The 22,502-nt window shown below is 43.1% G+C and overlaps 1 protein-coding gene across 5 annotated transcripts in view; it reads left to right on the forward strand.

Annotated features, from left to right (window-relative positions):
• Window positions 1-22,502, forward strand: part of LOC141265444 (uncharacterized) — a 234,960-nt gene that overhangs the window by 200,056 nt on the left and 12,402 nt on the right. For all 5 annotated transcript variants that reach the window (XM_073678560.1, XM_073678557.1, XM_073678559.1 and 2 more), the window contains 5 exons: window positions 3,655-3,688; window positions 3,931-3,952; window positions 10,148-10,189; window positions 10,311-10,418; window positions 21,790-21,846. In XM_073678560.1, the coding sequence (XP_073534661.1) occupies window positions 3,655-3,688; window positions 3,931-3,952; window positions 10,148-10,189; window positions 10,311-10,418; window positions 21,790-21,846 (263 nt within the window). The remainder of the gene's footprint in view (window positions 1-3,654; window positions 3,689-3,930; window positions 3,953-10,147; window positions 10,190-10,310; window positions 10,419-21,789; window positions 21,847-22,502) is intronic.

The raw sequence follows: 22,502 nt of genomic DNA on the forward strand, positions 1-22,502 counted from the left end.
CCCCTTTTTTCTGCGTGTTATATTTACGGGAGGGGAACGGTTTACGAAAGGGCTGCTCCTTCTTTTTCTCCTCAGGGAAGCCCTTCTTTTTATCGGACGCTTTTTCTAGAATGTCATATAGTACAGGTCTGAATACTCTGAGCCCTAAAAATCGAATGGAGCACAGCTTGTTCGTAGAAGCTGTATCTCCAGAACATGTTTTTAACCAAACTGCTCTCCGGGCTTAGTTGGAAACCGCATTATTTCTGGCCACAAATCTGACCGATTCTGCTGAAGCGTCGGCCATAAAATTTGCCATTTTTAATAGGGGCAATGATTGAAGGAGAGATTCCCTTCGGGTGCCATCTCATAGGTGACTCTCTAGCTCTTCTAGCCAGACTCTCATGGATCTGGCAATAGATGTAGCAGCGACATTAGATTTAATAATTGCCACTGAAGCTTCCCAGGCTTTTTTCAAAAGTCCATCCGCCTTCCTATCCATAGGATCTTTAAGTCCTGACGAGTCTTCAAAGGGGATAGAGGTTTTCTTGACCACCTTAGCCACCCGGACGTCAATTTTAGGAATAGTGTCCCACACATTGGTGTCTTCTGGGTCAAAAGATAGTCGGGCGTTGAAGTCTCGTGGTATAGAGAATCTCTTCTCCGCATCCTCCCATTCCTCTAGTATCATGTCCTTCACATGGGCATTAACAGGAAAAACCATGGATCTCTGGGTTTTAAGACCACCAAAGATCTCATCCTGGATGTTACTGCTCTTTTCCGCTTCCTCTACCTGCATCGTGTTTCGGACTGCTCGTAGAAGAATATCCATACCATCTGAGTGGAACATGTATCTTTTCCGTTCCCCGCCCTGAGGTGGACTAATGGTCTCACTGTCAGAGTCGCCACATGGGTCGATTTCACCCTCAGAAGATGGTGCTATATCTTTGGGTCTTTTGGGTCCCGGGACATCTTGGACTCCTGAACCTGGGGGCTGCAGAGACGTGATAGACGCCTGAACTTCTTCTTTAATTATACTGCTCATCTAATTTAATAAAGCCCCGTGCTCCTCCTTTAGCATGGAGGCTCTACATTCAGCACATAGACGTTTTGTATATGAGTCGGGAAGTCTGATGTTACAATCCAGGCACCTCTTGGATTTTACTGTGGCCTTTTTCCCCGTATCCTTCTTTTTTTCAGAAAGAGGTGGTAATTGCCCAGAGACATCCTATAAAAAATATGGAGGGCCTGGTAAGCGTAAGCCCCATTAGCCATATAAAAAGGGGTAATGGTACACTTACATGACTGTGGGGCGATCCAGGGAGGGTATCAGGGTGTGACATATCTGCCAGGGGTGCCAAAGCTGTAAGCCTGCTTTTGCTGCTCCCCAGCCCCCCTTCTTATACCTTACCTGGTCGTCCTGTCATTTTCTCCTGCTCCCTGGCGTCTCAACTAACCGCGGTTTGAATTTCCCGCGCGACCGCCACCGGAAGTCGTCATCTCTGGACTTCCGGTTTCAACACCGGGCGGTCCTGGAGCAGGGAGTACCCAGACCCGCCCAGAGCAGGACGCTGAGAGCCCCGCGATGGGGAAGCGGCACCCGAAGGCGCCAGCACACCGGAGGGCTGAGGGACTCCCGACAGGGAGTGTCGGCCCAGGACCTGCTTGGCGGCGGGAAGGAGAAAGCCGTGCCCCCCCCCCGATCCCCCTGCGGTCCCCTGAGGTATCTTTTCCTTCACACCAGTGCTCCTGCACCAGCGCTCCTCCTGTACTCCCTGTCCTGTGTAGGGACAGGAAAAACACTGAGGAGGTTGGGGGTGGGAGGGCTTTTAACCTCTTGTACTTCCTATCCCTACACAGGATATGGGATTACTCCTCCTATGGTGCTGTCATGGGGACGTACTGGAAATCTGGTTTTATAAAGTCTGTTTTCCAGAGGCTTGGCATCCATGGCACGCCAAGCAAACCCCTCCTATCTGCTTACTATTCTCCTAAATCGTCGCCTCTGTGCTAAATTACCATATCCCCCCCCCCCACTCCCCTGCATGTCACAGGGCCCTGTGACGTGCCCTGCTCTGTCTCCCTTCCCGCGCATGTGCAAAGCGCCGCTCCCATGGAGCGTGCTTTGTTTCCCTCTGGCTTCGTTTGGCTGCTTACTGCCAGCGGAGCGGAAGTCTCAGTGATTCACCGTCTCCTGCGCAATACAAGGCTGCAGTGCAGTACGCAGCCAAACGGACCAGAGGGAAACAAAGCGCGCTCCATGGGAGCGGCGCTTTGCACATGCGCGGGAGTGGAGGCAGAGCAGGGCCTGTCACAGGGCCCTGTGACGTGCAGGGGAGGGGGGGAATATGGTAATTTAGCATAGAGGTGGCGATTTAGGGGAATAGTAAGCAGATAGGAGGGGTTTGCTTGGTGTCTTCCGGATGCTAAGCCTCTGGAAAGCAGACTTTATAAAACCAGATTTCTCTGCAATCAGACCTCTGCTATGGGCCGTACAGGTATGTATAGATTTACTTTTCTATCACCTGTATGCCTATAGAGGAGGTCTGATATCGCCCAGTGGGGGTGACAGATTCCCTTTAATACATTTTGTTTTATTGCAGATTTTCCCTGTAACTGGGGATGTTATATTAGCCTCAGTTACAGGAGAAAATCAGTGTGTAGTATTCTCTACACAGCAGAGCTGACTAGATTTCCTTGGACCCAGCAGCTCCTGTTCTTTCTCTACACCCAAAGTTCACATGATCTCTGGGTCCGAAAGAGGAAGCATTGTAAGTTCTTCCTAATTTGTGTACATAATGCCTTGTCTGAAATTCAAGCATCTTTGCAATGTACCCTTTATTAAAAATGATCAAGAATGGAGGCCACAATAAAACATCACAACATATATATTTAATAAGTGCTGATTCCATTTTTAGGACATCTACTTTTCCAAAGGATAGAGGTCCTCTTCTTTCCTGTTCACAATCCAGTAAGGAAGAGACCATGGATTCACCTTTCTCCATTGTAGTTTTTGTGAGACGCTGACACAGTTGAGTGTTTTCCTTGTCCCATAAAGCACAATGGCAATGGCTGCACTCATGAGTGACCACTTCTTTATGTGCTCCTTACTTAAATGATGACCTGATCACAGACATGACTACACAGTGCACCATTAATAGTTACCCATTCCTACTGCCATATATCCTGCAAAAACAAGGAGTGAATAACCCCAAAGACAATAATAAAAATAAAAAATAAAAATAATACATAAATAGATCTTTATTATTATCGTCATACTTTGGAGTCGTTTACTCCTTGTTTTTGTAGGATATAATCAATTTGGAGTTCCCTATTATTGGTGGGACTATGGTCCCTTCTTTTGTCCATAGTTTTGGTGTTTGGAGATTTAGTGTACCATCCCTTTTGCTACATGACACTCCTCTACTCCCTAACATGGAAAATATACATGAACAGCCACCAGACACTGTCATGCATTTTTGTGATCAGATAGCTGAGGGTCGCACAGAAAGGCATCAAGGATCACGCATGGTCTCCTACCAACTGATTGTGCACCCATGCCCAGTGGACAGAAATTGGCCTAATATTTTTGCTTTCTAAAGCCAATTCATTACTATTTGACATCTGTCTTACTGAATATATCTGATTTTTTCCTCTCTACATTGCTTCTTGTAGAGAACTGGGTGACTGAGCGTGAAGAAAGAGTAGAGTAAGTATGTTTAATGGCATTTTCCTGTTTAACATGGGCTATTGCTCCCATAGCAAATTAAAATATGATGGCGATTAACAGACCCTAATCTAATTTTCCTCTTAAAGTACCCAGTTTATTAAGTTAGTGTCATGGTGTAATTTATCTTTTGTTTGTTCACTTATTTTTGGGCAGTTTTAAACCTTCCTTTCTTTATTTGCTTTGTGTTCATAGTTTTTTTTTTTGTTTTTTTTTTGTTCTAGGTCTCAAGTTGAACAAAACCAAGTAAGTGAATTTTGCTCATATGAATTCATCATTTGGTTGTACAACACAAAACAGGAACTGAAACGTCTGTTTTTTGCAAGAGGAAAGGTGATTTGCACAGGTAACGTGTTTTTGGAACTGATTATATACCCAAGTGCAAGCATTAAAATCGGTTAATATGACTTTCTACAAATGAGTCCTCCTGTTTTTAAGGTGTGACTTCATAAGGTATTTTTTTCTTTTCATCACCCACCTGCAATAGTCAGCAGTAACAGTTGCAGGCTATCCTGAGATAAATGTCGCGTTTTGTTCTTTGATGTGATCAGCAGGCTTTCTTTAGGCTTGGTTAGGTTTCCGTTTATTCCTAACATGCAGAATAGCGTAGTTTGCTACACTATTCTAACCTGTGAAATAGATAATGAGTGGAAACCTGACAAGATACTATTACACTAAATGCCATCTGTTCGGAAACAATGTTTGTAAAAGAATCGTGGATCCTGTGAATGAAATATGAGTAAGTGAAAAAAGTGCTTTAATATGAAGGCCCACTGTGCAAAAGAAACTAATATCGATACAACTCTGCGCTTGGATTGTTTCTTGCATGTAAGCAAGGAAACACAGTTAAGTTGTAAGCAAGGTGACTCTACAAATAATAAACTTTTATTAGGTCAATCCAAAGCAGTCAAAACAAAATTAAAAACACTCAAGTGAGTACACAGGGGAGGCGACATAGCAGGAGGAGATAAAATACAGTGTATGTAGTCACACATTGTCCACTCGGTGTTTAAAGGATGTGATACTCTGTAATAACAAGGTAAATATGGCAGAGAAAATATATGGCACAATAGCTTATGGTACAATATAGCTGTCAGAGTAATCAACAGCTAATGTCCATAATGCACCAAGTGAGTAGAGAAAGTTTAAACTTAGATGTTACCTGTACGCCTCTCCTGCTGGAATGACGCCAGGCCCCGACTCGCGTTTTGGCGCTAGCGTTTGTCAGGGGGGGGGGTGTAGCATCAGATCAGCAGGAGGCACCCGATAACCACCCTCTGTCCAATAGGAGCAAGGGAAGTTCTGGACATAGTAGCGGCACATGGCGAGAGTGCTGCCCGGTCCGAGCGTGTCACGGAACGAGTCATCCATAGCCCAGTTAGGTGGCCTAGAGCCAATCACGTGATTTGAAACGGGCATGGATGCTGACAAACCTGGAGCCCATACGCTCAATCACCGGAGAAACGCTCCCATGGAGAAAGAACAGGGGTGGATAAAGTAGCACAATGGAGCGATAGCACGGAGCAAAATAGTATATCATTAAATAAGTAATATAATTGGTGCAAATAGATAAATGTGTTATATACAGAGACATTGACAATATTATGGGACGTAGTCAACACCGTTTTATATATGCTAAACAAGTGTAATGAAACAGAGATAAAGTGCAAAAAGAGAAGGAATCAAAAAATGTGTATAAATATGTATACATAAAATATAAGAATATTTATAGTATAATTATAAAAATATACAGTTATAAAAAGTGCTAGTGACAGTGCATATATGAAAATGAATAAAAATAATAAAATATTAAGGGACGTGACCGATATCAATATCATATCTTATCTACTGGTACATATGCATGTGATTGGTGGAAGATGAAGAGTGAAGGTAAAAATGGTGCAAATGCATGTGACTAATATGAGATGGATAAATATATATAAGGGAATATAAAAATTGTGAAGTGTTTGAGTTCAACTCCGCCCGAGCTTCAGAGATAGTGCCCCAGCCGGCAGCAATTGTCCCAATGTCCGTGATGCGGACAAGGAACTCCGCATGTACATGGTGACGTCACCTTGAATAGCTACAATGTCCTGGTAGGTCCAGCACACTGCGTTATCCTACACGTTTCAGAGAACTCTGACTTCTTTTTCAGGGAGTACATCAACTTCCATTAAAGGGAAAGTGTCACTAGAAAAAAATGCTATTAACCTGCAGATGTAGGGTTATTCAGCTGGTTAATAGCGTTACTAAGCTGCCCGGCGCCCGAGCTTAGCTGAACACTGCAGGGAGAAAAAGAACTTTATTCTCCCCCGCCGCATTCAGTTTCAGTCACTTGGGTGGCGCTGGTTTAGTCACCACTCTGAGTATACAGAGCGGCCGCTGTAACTGCGCCCCCGGCCCTGACTGACCCTGTTCTTGCAATGTAGGCTCTGGCCCAAAAACCAGGTCTCCCAATTTGAGCTAACTGCTTCCACGGCTGTCGGGCTGGGTTTTCTGATGCAAGAACAGTTTGTTTCATGGATGAGTGAAACCAGTCTTATGCTCCTCTGATAGAATATTGCTTCGAAAAAAGTGCCACATAGACTAGTAACCACTAATTTAATACTGCTTCTTTATGTAGTAGCAGAATGTGGAACAAAGTCCTTTCATGCTTTGCCACCTACGTCACCATTTAATATTACAAACACGTTTGGTGGTTTTTACCATAATTGACTTAAATGTTGTCATAATGGAATTCGGAGGTACCACACTTTGCCCATTAAAATAAAATTAAAAGTGTTTAGCATAAAAAAAGACCTGTAGAAGAAACGTAACTATCTATACCTGCACCCACAACATAATTGTCTATCACATCTTTAAAGTATATTGAATGCGCTTCTGATCAAGTTCCTTCATGACTTTTTTCTTCACTATGCTATCAATCACATGATGCCTGAGCACAGCATCACATTGGCACCAAGAGCCAGCACCATCTCTGCCAGTGTGGGGTAACTGTGATAATCCTCTATTCTTTATCATCCTAAAAGTCCATAAATATACTGTCAAGAAAGTTAAATTGTCATCTTCTTCATTAAACCTGTGTGATATGAGTCTGATATCCATGATCATTATCAGTAAATGTGATAGAGTGTGATATGGCCTTTGTAGAACAGATCATCAGGAAGTTAATCCCTGTTGATTTAAGTAGAAAAAAATGTGGAAACAGACTGGTGTCCTGCAACTATCCATGCATGATGATTAGAGATACAACTGCAAGAAAGAGTAACAAGAGGTTAAGACATAGAATTACATAACTCACCTCTATTATCCGTATCATTCTTTAAGACAGGCCTGCACAACATACGGCCCGCAGCCCACATGTGGCCCGCCAGAGGGTTTGCTGCGGCCCATAGAGCTATATGGGAAACGCCACTCCCTTCTTGCTCTATTCAGATGTATTCACGTCTTTTAGATGCAAATACTTTTGAATACTTTGGCGCTGGAACAGGGGCAGAGCAGCGCCCATCAGCCCTCGCCCCAACATGCAGCAGCGTGATGAGGTATGAGGTCTGCATGCTGCGGACGCTGCAGATAAAGTGGACGCGTCTGGCACCAGTAAGCACTCAATGGTGGAGCTGAAGATGAAATGTGCTATTATTTTAGACTAGGGGGGAGGGGAGGATTGTGTTTCTACAAGGGCACTTAATGGGGGACATTATGGGACTTTGTATGTTGGGTAAAGTACATATGTTTTTGGTATTGCTATATTACACATTAAAGTAAGATAAATTATACAATGGTAAACATAGAAAGTGGAACAATAGTGGAAAAACGCAAATTTCCTAAGTATAAAACTGAAAATAAAAATTGGAAGACTCTGGTTTTGTTTTTGTAACCCAATCGAGCTGCATTTGTGACACAAAAAAAAGGAAAATAAATGTTTAGCTAAAGGTTTTATCAACCAAACAAAAAAAGGATCTCCATTCAGTGTGTCATTCTAAAAGATGACATTTTGGTGTAGACTAGAGTTGGTACGAATAGATTCGCACGTCTCATTCCATCGACTACGACAATGGTCTGTGTCCGCAGCACGGGATCGGGAGAATTACCTCTTAGCGGCTGTCATCCTCAACTCAAGTGTGTTTGTGTGTGTATATACTACCATAGCCCCCTCTTCTGTACTGAGGTCCTAACATCCTATAAATAATATATAAATTGATATGTTTAAACCGGCACAGACCCCACCATGACCCACATTTATCATGCATTGCACTGTGTAAATATATAGGACAGCATAGTGTAATAAATAAATCCACCATGGGCCACAACATTATGCACAGCATTATAGATACACTTCTCAACATTGAATGGTTGCAGTGACCTACATAAAAATAACATGGACACAAACCTTTGGCTCCCTGTTCTTGTTTCTCAGCACACAGGGTCTCGGTGTGCTCAAGGGAAGTATAGTCTTTGCTCCATCACATGCTCCTTGCTGCAGAATCGCCCATAGATGCTTTTTAAAATGGCAGTGTTACTAAAAACCAGAGTAGCAGAACTGGTGGCAGAATATACTCGGGAGGTCAGTGAGTACACAGCTGCTGTGTATATACAATATAATGACTCTTTAATTGTGTTTTACATTGAGATGACAGCTTGGTATAACCCTTTAAGTGGGGATAAACTGCATGTGTCAAATAGCTTTTACAGTGGTGATGCCCAGCATTGGGGTATCGCTGTATGCTTTGCAGCCCTGACCCCACTGGAAAGTAATTGAATATGCTTTCCAATGGGGTCATTGGAAAGTAATGACTGATCTATTTAAATATAGAAAACAGAGGATCAATTATTAAAGAATCACTTTTCTCTTTTTTTTTTTTTTCATTGGAACTACAGAATATTAGAGTGTGAATTTCATCTTCTCCTTCCACTTGTGGGATAGCGTGGATTTTAGGTCTTGTGATCGGGGGAAGGGACTTGTGGTTGACACTGTTACTCTGTGAGTTACAGTAGACTCTAGTGACATTCTGACAATAGCAGGACATACACACATACATACAAAGCTTGTTTATATGGCTATTGTGGTGTTTGTTCACTCTGTATATACTATACGATTTGGGCCAAAAGGAATATACTAACAAAATTCATCTCAAATATGACCATGTAAATAAGTCAAATATGTGAAAATTTTCTTTTACCTGTTCAAGCGCTGTCTGAAAGTTTTGTGCGTCCTCCTAAAGAGGCAATGGATGTATTTGAGGGTTCTATTATTTGAAGGAGTTAAATGAGAAGAAGAAAATTAACATTTAGGGCTCATGCAGACATCTGTGAAAATTGGTCGACGCACGGGATACTAATGCACAGGCTGGCCACGTCTTTCCGCACCCGAGCGTGACTGCCTCATAGAAATATATGAAGCTATGACTCTTGGGCTGGAGAGCCGCGGCCAGTTTGTTGCGTTGCGAGATCAAACCAAGATCCATGGATGTTTACATGACCCCCTATTCTGAAAAATGTATTATGCCTTTAATTTTAAAGGATCAAAGGAAAAGGATACTGCTTTCAGGATGTAAAGATATTCTTGTATTTGTCTCAGATGCTACTATAAATTTCCATAATGCATTCTGCATGAGGGCCTATGTTTTGCATAAACTACTTTTATGCTTTTTTCACTCTTATGGCTTTCTCTGCATTGTTTTTACAGAAAAAAATGTAGCCAAAAGTGTATAACCTTTATGTCTAATTCAAATGGATTTTTCCAACAGCACATGACTTGGCTTGGCTTTAGGTAGGCTTCATTCAGATTGTTTTTTTTCAGTTGGTCGTAGTCTTTTCACATTGAATAGCGTAGTCTACTACGCTATTTTACACAATGAAAAATAAAAAAAAAAGACGTGATAGTTCCCTTTAAAGTCAGTGGTGTCCAATCTGTTAAGATTTTCAAACTGAAGTCATAAGAAACCTAAGCCTTGACTCCATTATGAACACAGCCCGCATATGCTTGTATCTTAAAGCACCACTCAGTTTTTTTTTTTTCCGCTGGAGTGGTGCTTAAAATCCAAGTCCCGTGCCCCCGGTCTGATACTCACCTTCTGTCTTTTTCGCCACCACTCCAGTCCAGCTCCTGCAGTTTATTTGCTGGCTGCTCCCGTATTTCATGGAGCGAGTTGGAGGTCACTAATCAATGCAAGTCTACGAGAGCTTGTGACTTAACTTCTGACTTCCGGCCAGTCAGAGGCTGCTTTCACAAGATGGTGCCGCGGGACCGGAAAAACGGTGAAGACACCGGAGGGTGAGTATATGACTGGGAAGCGGGGGCTTATATTTAAAGCTCACTCCAGCACTGAAAAAAAAAAAAGCAAAACACTAGAGTGGTGCTTTAACTTGAAAATGCATAAAATCATTTACTGGAATAATTAAATAATGAACTAATAATTATGGATCTTGTTTTCTTTACAGTCTCAAGTTTTAGATAAAAGACAAATGGCCTTAAATTATTCGGTAAGTTAATAGTAGATTTTACTTCGCCCATCTTAGTAAATTATATATTTTATACATTTTCTGTATTCTCCTTTATCCATATCAAATTGTAATATAAGACAACACATTTGCCATTTTCTAGGAAAACTTCAAGATCTCATCCCGGGAAGAAGCAACCATAGTACTGAACTTAACCCAGCATCTGAGTGACCAACTGGAGCAGTATTTTTTTAAATACAAAGGACTAAATGTAAGTATTCCAAAATTGAATTTTGTACTATAGCTTTACATTATTATTATTATTATTATTTATATAGCACCATTGATTCCATGGTGCTGTACATAAGAAGGGGTTACATATAAAATACAGATATCACTTACAGTAAACAAACTAACAATGATAGATTGGTACAGTTGACAGAGGACCCTGCCCTTGCGGGCTTACATTCTACAGGAATGGGGAAGGAGACAGTAGGTTGGGGGGTTGCAGCAGCTTCGCTGATGGTGAGGAGGCAGCGGGTCATTGCAGGCTGTAAGCTTTCTAACAATTCTGACCATTGTCACTTTATAAGGTAATAACTCTGGAACACTTCAACGGATCCCACTGATTCGGAGAATGTTTTCTTTTAACATATTGTACTTCATGATAGTGGTAAAATTTGTTTGATATTTTTTACATTTCTATGTGAAAACAGAATATTGGCGAAAATTTTACAATTTTCAAACTTGTATTTTTTGTGCCCTTTAATCAGAGAGTTATGTCACACAAAACAGTTAATAAATAATATTTCCCAACGGTCTACTTTACATCAACACCATTTTTGAAACATAATTTTTTTTGCTTGGAAGTTCTAAGGGTTAAAAGTTGACCAGCGATTTCTCATTTTTACTACAAAATTTACGAAACTATTTTTTTAGGGATCATATCACGTTTGAAGTGACCTTGAGCAGTCTATATGACAGAAAATGTCCAAAACTGACACCATTCTAAAAACTGCACCCCTCAGGTGCTCAAAACTACATTCAAGAAGTTTATTAACCCTTCAGGTGCTTCACAGGAATTTTTGGAATGTGGAAGACAAAAATAAACATTTAACTTTTTCACAAAATTTTTACTTTAGACCCAATTTTTTTGATTTTCACAAGGGTAGCAGGAGAAAATGGACCACAAAATTTGTTTTGCAGTTTCTTCTGAGTATGATGACCCCCAATATGTGGAGGACGCACAGCAGGCCTTGGAAGGGAAGGCGCGCCATTTTGACTTTTTGAATACAAAATTTGCTGGAATAATTAACGGATGCCATGTCGCTTTTGGAGAGCCCCTGATGTGCCTAAACAATGGAACCCCCCCCCCCACACACACACACACAAGTGACACCATTTTGGAAACTAGACCCCTCAATGAATTAATCTAGGGGTGCAGTGAGCATGTTGACACCACATGTTCCTCACCATGAAAAGGCAAAGTCCACAGTGTCTCCATCTGCCTCATTACAGGAAATCTTCCGCCGGGGGGGGTCTGTCTGAATCACGTATTTCAGAGATTTACACAGAAAACCCGATGTAAACGCTCAGCGTAGAGCGCAGGATAAATGTGAGCCAAGCCTTACTGTGATCTTTGGGAGGCAGAATTAACAAATCAACAGCAATGAAGGAGCAGGTTGGTTTTAATTTTTTTTAACGCCATTCCTCATGCGGTATATGTGATTAGATGACTTTATTTTTCAGGTAGGTGCGATTACAGCAATACCAGATTTATATTTTTTTATGTTTGGCTGCTGTTACACACTAAAACCGCTTTTTATTGCAAAAACTTAATTTTGAGAGCTATAATTTTTCTATATATCTGCCAACAGAGTCATGGGAGGGATTGTTTTTGCCGGACAAATTGACGTTTTTATTGTTACTATTTTGGGATATATTTTTTTATCGCCTTCTATTCTGATTTTTGGGAAGCAGAATGAAAAAAAATCCAGCAAGTCAGGATTTTCTTTTGGGGAAGTGGGTGGGATTGTTCTTTGCTGTGTGAGAAAAGTGGTAGCTTTATTTTTCGAGTCAGTACGATTACAGCGACACCACATTGATATAATTTTTTATGTATTGACACTATTGCAAAACTATTTTATAGAAAAAAAGAATTGTTTTTGCATCGCTGTATTGAGAGCTATAACTTTTTTATTTCTCTGCTGACTGAGCTGTATGGCGGCGTGTTTTTTGTGGGACAAGATAGTTTTGTTTTTTTTCAGCTATACCATTTTTATTTTTACATTCGACTTTTTGTTCTGCTTTTATTCCACATTTTTTTCCGCGGTATGATGGAAAAGCATAGTTTTTCCCCTTCTCCCATGACAGCACCACCTGAGAGAGGGTATCCGCCCACCAAGGACAGGAACCTACTGAATAAAAAGGCGGTACCTCTCCTCCGCATCAGTTTTTGGTTCCTGTCCCTGATGGGAGCCTCACCAGGTGGTACCTCACGTACCTGGATTATGGACGGTGCGGCCTGGAGGCCGTGGAAGCAGCAGATGGTCCCTGTTCCCAGCCCGTCTGCCTGCTGCCCGGGTCTGCGTGTGGGGAGGAGGTGCTGTTTTCCTTTGGATGCCTCCCCGCGTGCGCCGGGGCCTGCGGCCGGGTCTGCGCCTCGCAAAGATGAACTGAGCGCGCCGGCCGGCAGGTCTTCCGGGCTGCGCACGTGGGGGTCGCGTCGCACCCTGTGACGGAGCGCGCCGGAAGTCCGGGCTGCGCACGCGCGGGGTCCTGACGCGCCCTATCACGGAGTGCGCCGGAAACCGGGTCTGCGCATGCGCGGGTGGGAAGCTGTCATCCCGCTGCAAGCGCGCCGGGTGCCGCTGGGCTGCGCACGCGCAGAGGCAGGTGGATCTGCGGGTAGCGCGCCAGCTGGCTAAAATTTAAAAAAAAAAAAAAGTAAAAGAGAGATGAGCACGCTGCCGGAAGGTGAGGAGCCTAAAGGAGGTGGAGCCCTACTGCTTTTAAGGATGGGGAGCAATCAGGATGGCGGTGTCTGCATCCCCGCGATGATGAATGAGGAACCGCAGTCACCTGGGCAGCAGCTGTCACCGCCACAGGAAGTACAGCAGCAGCCACAGCCATCAAAGCAGCGCAAGCAGCTCAAACAAATGGAACGGGAATCTTCCCATCGACAAAGTCACAGCAGTGAGGGGCGTACGAGTTCCGGCAAGACTGGTCAGAAAAGACTTCGTCAGTCCACCTCCGCCAGATGGGAGCCCTCATGTGAACGGCAACCACCGCCTCCGGTACCCTAGTCTGAACGGCAGTGTGGTGAGTGATCTTCGTGAAAGTCTCACCTTGAATAATGTGCTCTTCTCTCTCTCTCTCTCTCTTTTCCTCCTTCTTCTCCTTTTATTTCTTGGGGCAGGAGGCGAAGAAGTGTAGTGCTAAAAATAAAAACAGGGAGTGTGCTTTATGCAAAATCGGTCTTCCCACCTCCTATGCCAAAAACCTATGCTCAGACTGTATTCAGAAAACCATTGCAGAGGAGTCCCCCAGGTTTTCTTTAGAATTAAAGGATCTAATCCAGACAGAGGTCAGAGAGTCTTTAAGAGGCTTAACCTCACTCAAAAAGAAGAAGCGAAAACTAGTTTCTTCAGAATCAGAGGAATCAGTGGAGTCCCATTTTACGAGAGAACTGCCTTCCTCCTCTAATCACTCCTCATCGTCATCGGAGTCTTCGGATGATAATGGGGGGGGGCAGACCTTGTTTTTCGGTTGATAATACTGAGAGACTAGTTAAAGCCGTCAGAGGGACTATGGGTATTACCGATACCAAAGTGCCCAGAACAGTCCAGGATGTTATGTTCGGGGGCTTAGACCAAAGGAGGAGACGCTCATTCCCGGTCAATGACAGGATTAAATCTCTGATAGAAAGGGAATGGAAGAAACCGGAGAGGAAGGGTCAGCTGCCGTCATCCTCCAAGCGGAGGTACCCCTTTGAGGATGAGGATGCGGCTAAATGGGACAAAACCCCTAAGATTGACGTGGCCATTTCAAAATCTTCAAAAAAAATCCACTCTGCCCTTTGAGGATTTAGGAGCCTTAAAAGACCCGCTGGATAAAAAAGCGGAGTCCTTCCTTAAGCAAACCTGGGAGTCGTCAGCAGGGGCCCTTAAACCGGCAGTAGCAGCGACCTGCACTGCTAGATCTATGATGATCTGGCTTCAACAATTGGAAGACCAGATCAGGGGGAATGTGTCCAGGGAGAAAATTCTATCAGACCTTCCTCTTGTGCAGGGAGCGGCTGCATTCCTGGCAGATGCATCGGCAGATTCAGTTAGGCTGGCTGCCCGGTCTGCAAACCTCTCTAATGCAGCCCGTAGGGCGCTATGGCTCAAGAGCTGGCCAGGAGATGTGCAGTCAAAGTCTAAACTGTGCTCAATCCCTTGTGAGGGGGACTTCTTGTTCGGCAAAGGTCTAGATGACATCCTAGATAAAGCCGCAGACAAAAAACATGGATTTCCCACGGTGTCTGGTTCCCGGTTTAACAGCTCCTTTCGGAAGAGAAAATACAGCCGCAGTAAAGCTCCCAGAGACCAAGGTAGCTGGAAAGACCGAAAGCCGTATAGCAGAGGCTTCATGTTTGGGGGTCCCACCTCCGAGAATAAGAAAGCCCCTAAGTGACAGTTCCCCCCAGGTGGGAGGAAGATTGTCCCACTTCCTGCCTGCCTGGAAGAAAATTTCATCCAATTCTTGGATCTTAGGGATAATCAGGAGGGGGCTCACACTAGAGTTCAAGAGCAGGCCCAAGAACACTGTCAAAATATCAGCCCCCAGAGGTTTAGCGGAACAGATAGCCTTACAGCAGGAAGTTCTCTCTCTGCTCAGGAAAGGAGTTCTGGTGGAAACACCTGCACCCGAGCAAGGAAGAGGATTCTATTCGACCCTCTTCCTAATAAAGAAGCCGGACGGCTCCTTCAGGACCATTGCGAACTTAAAGAGACTGAACGACCATTTAATCTACAGGCCTTTCAAGATGGAAACAATAAAATCAGCCATAAAGATGTTATTTCCGGACTGTTTTATGTGCGTCCTCGATCTGAAGAACGCCTACTACCACGTCCCGATTTTTCCCGATCATCAACAGTTTCTAAGAGTAGCTGTACAATTCGGCAGGCACGTAAGGCATTTTCAGTTCGCAGCTCTTCACTTTGGCATTTCCATGGCGCCGAGAGTCTTCACAAAAATCATTCTGGAGGTCACAGCGCACTTGAGGGAAAGAGATATTTTAGTCATCCCTTATCTGGACGACTTCTTAGTAGTGGGCAGATCAAGTCAACTCTGTGCTCTAGCCCTGGCGGACGTCATGGCCAGTCTAAGACGCCTAGGTTGGCTGTTAAATCTGGAGAAGTCAAGGCTGGAACCAAAGAGGGTTCAGTCTTTCCTGGGTCTCATTCTGGACTCGGAAAACCAAACCTGTCTTCTGCCAGAGGAAAAGAAACTGAAGATCAGATCCCTAACATCTCAGATTGTCAGCAATCCGACCATCACCCTGAGGAGTGCAATGTCTCTGTTGGGTACAATGACGTCTTGCATTCCGGCGGTTCAGTGGGCCCAGCACCATTCCAGATGTCTTCAACAGGAGATTCTGGCAGCGGACAGGCGGCTCAAAGGTCGCCTGAATGGGAAAATATCTCTTCCAGATGTTGTGATCAACTCCCTGGACTGGTGGACATCTCCGGTCAACCTATCTTTGGGGGTTCCTTGGACCTTCCAGGTGTCGGATACAATTACAACAGACGCAAGTGCGGAAGGTTGGGGAGCTCACCTAAGGGATCGTTCTGTACAAGGCCTCTGGTCGGACAGCGAGACAAGCCTCTCTTCCAACATGAAAGAGCTGTTGGCAGCCAGAAACGCGCTAAAAGAATTCAGTTCTGTTCTTCAGGGTCCTCACGTCAGGATAATGTCAGACAACAGATCAACAGTCGCCTACATCAATCATCAGGGGGGTACCAGGTCTCTCCCTCTGATGTTAATAGCGGATCAGATCTTCAGGTTTGCCGAGAGTCGGCTGGTTACGCTCTCGGCACTGCATATAAAAGGGGAAGAGAACATAAAGGCTGATTTCTTGAGTCGTCACATCTTGAAACAAGGAGAGTGGGAGTTGAATCCAGCCGTTTTTCAGCAGATTGTGGATCGGTGGGGATAGCCCCAGATAGATCTGTTTGCAAACAGACACAATCGGAAGACCGAAACCTTTTGCTCCCTGAATCCAAAAGAGGGGGCGTTTGCGGTGGACGCGCTGCAGATTCAGTGGGATTTCACTCTAGCTTATGCCTTTCCCCCTTTAGTACTGATCCCTACTATCCTGAGGAAGATCCGAGAGGAACGGGCGAGGGTTATATTGATCGCCCCGTTCTGGCCCAAGAGACCATGGTTCACTTGGATGAAGAGAATGTCCCAAGCAGATCCATGGGTTCTTCCGGACATCCCGGATCTCCTCAGGCAGGGCCCAGTCTGTCATCCCCAAAGAGCGGGCCTGCATTTGACGGCTTGGATTTTGAGAGGTCGCTATTGACGCAAAGGGGGTTTTCTCCAGATCTTGTTACTACCCTTCTAGCAAGTAGAAAGCCGATAACAACTAGAATCTATGGTAGAACCTGGGCTAAGTTCTTGTCTACCTCGGGTCAGTCTGCCAAAGGGAGGGTTCCTATTGAGGCCATACTAGAATTCCTCCAGAAGGGGTTAAACATGGGACTAGCCACTAGTACTCTTAAGGTACAGGTATCGGCTCTGGGGGCACTGTATAATTATGACTTGGCAGCAAATAGATGGATCATTAGATTTATTAAAGCCTGTCATAGATCCAGACCTATTCCTGTTCCAAGAATGCCTCCTTGGGACCTTAATTTAGTTCTGGAAGCATTAACCAAACCTCCCTTCGAGCCCTTAGAGAAGGTTTCAGAAAAAATCTTAACTTTAAAGACTGCGCTATTGGTGGCCCTGACATCAGCTCGTAGAGTCAGTGACTTACACGCACTATCCGTTAACCATCCATTCATTCAAGTATGTATGGATAGAGTAATCTTAAGACCAGACCCGGCCTATCTTCCAAAGGTAGCCTCCAAGTTCCATAGGACGCAAGTAATCACTCTCCCTTCCTTCTAGCCTAATCCTAGGGATTCTGAGGAATATAAGCTTCACACCTTAGATGTTAGGAGGGTGTTAGTCCAGTATTTGGAAGTGACAAAAGCCTGGAGAAAGAGTGACGCTTTATTTATATCCCTTCAGGGGGCTAGGAAAGGACTTAAGGTTACAAGGGGGACCATAGCTAGATGGGTCAGGGATACTATTACCTTAGCCTACTCTTCTAGCAATCTGCCGGTTCCTGAAAACCTGATGGCCCATTCCACCAGAGCGGTAGCTGCTTCCTGGGCTGAGAAGGCGGATGTGCCCATCGACATTATATGTAAGGCGGCAACTTGGTCATCCCCTGCTACATTTTACAAACATTACCGTCTTGACCTTTCCTCTTCTACTGATCTGTCCTTTGGTAGAAGGGTGTTGCAAGCGGTGATCCCTCCCTCTGGTATTTAATCTCTATAAATCTCTCAGGTGGTGCTGTCATGGGAGAAGGGGAAAAGATCCTAGTTACTTACCGGTAACGGGATTTTACAGAGCCCATGACAGCACCCTATTAATTCCCTCCCCTTTATCACTGTGGTGTGCACTTTTTTTTAAGGTGTTTAGTACATATGTTGAGGTGGTGGTTATGTATTAACCTGTCTTCGGAGGCCCTCTCATGCTCTGAAACAAAAAACTGATGCGGAGGAGAGGTACCGCCTTTTTATTCAGTAGGTTCCTGTCCTTGGTGGGCGGATACCCTCTCTCAGGTGGTGCTGTCATGGGCTCTGTAAAATCCCGTTACCGGTAAGTAACTAGGATCTTTTTGCCACGTATTTTTTTTTATAGGGTTCTCGGAGGGAGTAAAAAGTGTGCCAGTTTTATAGTTTGTCGTTCCAGACGCCACAAAACCATATTATATGTACTTTTTTTTTTTTTACATAAATGTGTGTAGTTATTGGTATAAAAATTGTTTTTCAATTTTTTTGTTCTTAATATTTTTACAACTTATTTTTTTTTTTAGTTTTCAAATTAGTTCCTCTAGTACCAGCGCTGCAATGCATTATACCTGACAGAAGCCTCTTAGACCATTCTCTAAGATGCTTGCCGTAGCTGGCTGACCCGGAGGTCGTCATGACTATCTCTGGTTGCCATGCCAACGATTGACGTCGATGGGGCTCCGATTGGAAGGGAGAGGGAGCCACCTCTCTCCCAGCCTTTTAAATGTTGGGATCGATATAGATTGCGGCATTTAGTGGTTAAATTGCCCGGGGTGGTGCGGGCACTGTTCGTGGCAGAGGCAGCCGGGTCTCTGCTTTCACTTAAGCTGAGCACCCAGAGGTGATTGGGCATGCACCTCTCCTATGCCCCACATGATCGCCATGATGTACCCATACAACAATGGTCAGGAACCCACATCCGTCCGTGACGTATGGGTACTTCAAAGGTCGTGAAGGGGTTAAAGGAGTTGTTTACCCCTTTCTGATGTCGGGCGTAAAAATGCGTACCTGCACCCTGGGCCTTATGGACAAGGTACAGATTACTTGGTCCCAATCGTTGCCATGGTGACCCGATGTAGTCAAATAAAAATGAAAACGTCATTTTGTCTTGCAAAAAACTAGCCGCTATACAGCTCCATCAGCTGAAAAATAAAAAAGTTATAGCGCTCAGAATAAAGCGATGCAAAAAAATAATAATAATTTTTTCTATAAAATATTTTTTGTGTAAAAAAAAAAGCCAAAAAATAAAAAACAACCACATTTATATTATCACTGTAAACGTACTGACTTGAAAAGTAAAGCTGCCTTATCAATTTTACGACACGCGGAACAGCACAAAAAAACCAAAAACAATTTAATTTCTGAATTGTTGGTTTTTGTTTATTCTGCCTCCAAAAAAATCTGAATAGACAGCGATCAAAAAATTATCATTTGCGCAAAAATGGTACCAATAAAAACGTCAACCTTCTCCCTCAAAAAACAAGCCCTTACATGACTTTGTTGGCGGAAATATGGAAAAATGATAGATATCAAAATATGGCAATGCTAAAACTAGTCTTTGCAAAAATAAAGCGTCTTTTAGTGTGTGACAGCAGCCAAACATAAAAACCCATATGAATCTGGTACCGCTGTAATCTCACCAACCCAAAGTCGCATAATTACTTACATGGCACAAAGAACGCCATAAAAAATAAACGTTAGGGTTGGGATTTTTTCAAACGTAAAGAAAAAAAATGATGATATGGCGACTAGTGTTGAGTGCAAGTACTCGCTATCTTGAGTTTGCATCGGGTACTCGGGTATGCACCGAGTATCGCGGGTGCTTGAGTGACATACTCGAGTCTCCATCCTTTATGTTTCTCCACTGTTATACAGCCAAAAAAAACCTTGCGGGGACTGCCTGCCATGCACGAGAGATCCCTGCATGTTTTTTTTGGGTGTCTAGCAACCGTGAAACATGTGGGGCGAGGACTCGAGCATCCACGATACATGGTGCATACCCGAGCACCCGATGCGCTCAAGACTAATGACAACTTATTCAATATGATGACCTAATGTTATCAAATTCTGTGTCGTACCTCTGGGTTCAAAATGTACACTATACCCCTTAATAAAATCCTTGAGGGATCTAGTTTGCAAAATGGTGTCACTTGTGGGGGGGAGGTTTCCACTGTTTAGGAGCATCAGGGGCTCTCCAAACGCGACATGGCGTCCACTAATTATTCAAGCAAATTTTACATTCAAAAAGTTAAATGGCGCTCCTTCCCTTCCGTACCCTGCCATGTTCCCAAACAGTGTTTTTCCCTCACATATGGGGTATCGGTGCGCTCAGGAGAAATTGCACAACCTGAAGGGTTAATAAACTTCTTGAATGTGGTTTTGAGCACCTTGAGGGGTGCAGTTTTTAGAATGGTGTCACTTTTGGATATTTTCTGTCATAAAGGCCCCTCAAAGTCACTTCAAATGTGATGTGGTCCATAAAAAATGGTTTTGTAAATTTTGCTGGAAAAATGAGAAATTGCTGGTCAATTTTCAACCCTTTTATAACTTCCTAACAAAAAAAAATTTGGTTCCAAAATTGTGCTGATGTAAAGTAGACATGTGGGAAATATTATTTATTAACTATTTTGTGTGACATATCTCTGATTTGAGGGCATGAAAATTTAAAATGTTAAAAATTGCAAAATTTTCACCAAATTTCCGATTTTTTTCACAAATAAACGCATGTCATATCAAAGAAATTTTACCACTATCATGAAGTACAAGATGTCACGAAAACAACAGTCTAAGAATCAGTGGGATCCATTGAAGCGTTCCAGAGTAATTACGTCATAAAGTGACAGTGGTCAGAATTGTAAAAATTGGCCTGGTCATTAACGTGCAAACAGCCTTCGAGGGTAAAGGGGTTGAAGACTTATAGAAAATTTGCGTGGTATTTTAACAGGCTGAATCCTAAAATCGTGTGATATACTCACTGTTACGCAGGTTTCATACAACTGTGTTTCATAGTTTGTACTCAGGCCACGAATAACGTAGTTGTCACAGGCCTACTGATTTGAACTCTACAGCCTCATGTATGCCTATAAGGCTATAGAGTTCGGATCAGGAGCAGTCCGTGCATTTCATATTGTACGGCTCTTAGTGTATTTTCATGATAACACACCAACCTTGTAAAGTCTGATTTTTGCACTTTTTTCACCTTCTTCATTTAGAAATATATAGTTGGTAAGCTATCAAATTGTAGTGGATAGTTGAGTGTTTGTTAATTGTCCTGAAGACTCATAGGTCTCTGTAATAGCTCTAGATACAAAATGGAAAAAAAAAATTCTATTTGTATGCAAAGTTGCGTAATTTTTTTTTTTGACACATCTAAAAAAAATTTGTTGCAGAAACAAAGCCTTCTCTTAAAGGGAACCTGTTAGCTCAATTTCACCCCTTACACGATCTATATGCGCTTGTAGTGCTTTAAAGACAAGTCCAGCAATACCTTTGCGTTGCCGGTCCATTCCTCTGTTACTGAGAAATCAGTATTTGAATTGAAATTCAGATGAGGTTGAAAAACTGCTGTAGATCTGAAGCCTCTGCCACTCCAGTTTTATTGCTCGCCCCCTCCTGCTTGACTGACATCCTCTATACTGTCTGACTTCAGGCAGATGAGGCATCAATCAATGGCAGCAGCACTGGATGAGAAATAGAGCTGGAGTGACAGTGGTTTAAGCTCTACTATAGTCCTTCAGCCTAATTTACATATCAATTCAAATGCTGATTTATGAGTAATTTTAGAGTGAACTGGCCATGTAATGTTACTGTTGGACTTGTCTTTGAAAGATCTACATGCGCATATAAGTAGTTTGGGGGGTGGGGGGTGAAATCCTGGTGACTGATTCCCTTTCATGTATTATTTCAGTATGCTTTTACAGATTGATTAGAAGTTGAACTTTCGTGCTGTGTTCTCTGTCTCATTTAGTTGGCTACTCAAGTTTAGCAATACACATTTCACTGACCCAGTAACTCTTACATTTACAGATACTAGATTCCGCAAGGCCAGACTGCATTTCCACAAAATCCATACCAGCATCAACAGTAAGTATTTAAAGGGAAAATCTACATTCTACATTTTAAATATTGCAAGATTTATGCTGCCTTATCTGAGAACAGCACAAAGTAATGACTGATACCCTGATGTGCTGTGTAGATATGAAGTAGTTTCGATGCAATAATTATTTTTCAGTTTTAGCCGCCAGCTAATATGGTGCATAGAATGCAGTAGGCTGCAGCACTCGATCATAATAAAGGGCTGCTGCATGCAAACTGGTACAGTCTTGGCCAAAAGTTTTGAGACTGACACAAATTTTGGTTTTCACAAAGTTTGCTGCTTTAGTATTTTTAGATCTTTTAGTCACATGTTTCTGTGATTACAGAAGTATAATTTATAAGCATTTCCGAGATTTTAAACATTTATTCACAAATACATCAAGTCTATGCAAAGACTCAATATTTACAGTGATTTTCAAGACTTCAGCAATGCGCTAAGACATGCTGGATATCAGCTTCTGGGCCAAATCCTGACTGGTGGCAACCTGTTCTTGTCTACTCAGTGCTTGGACTTAATCACAGCTTCTGTATTTTTGTTGGTCCACTCGTTTTTTGAAGAATAAGCAACATTTCTCGATGGGATTTATATTGGGACTTTCCATATCATGGACCCAAAGAGTCAATATTTTATTTCCTTAGTTATC

The sequence above is a fragment of the Phyllobates terribilis genome, unplaced genomic scaffold, assembly GCF_046119375.1.
Source record: "Phyllobates terribilis strain yellow unplaced genomic scaffold, ASM4611937v1 Scaffold_4__5_contigs__length_816908805, whole genome shotgun sequence".
In the NCBI taxonomy this organism is placed as follows: Eukaryota; Metazoa; Chordata; class Amphibia; order Anura; family Dendrobatidae; genus Phyllobates; species Phyllobates terribilis.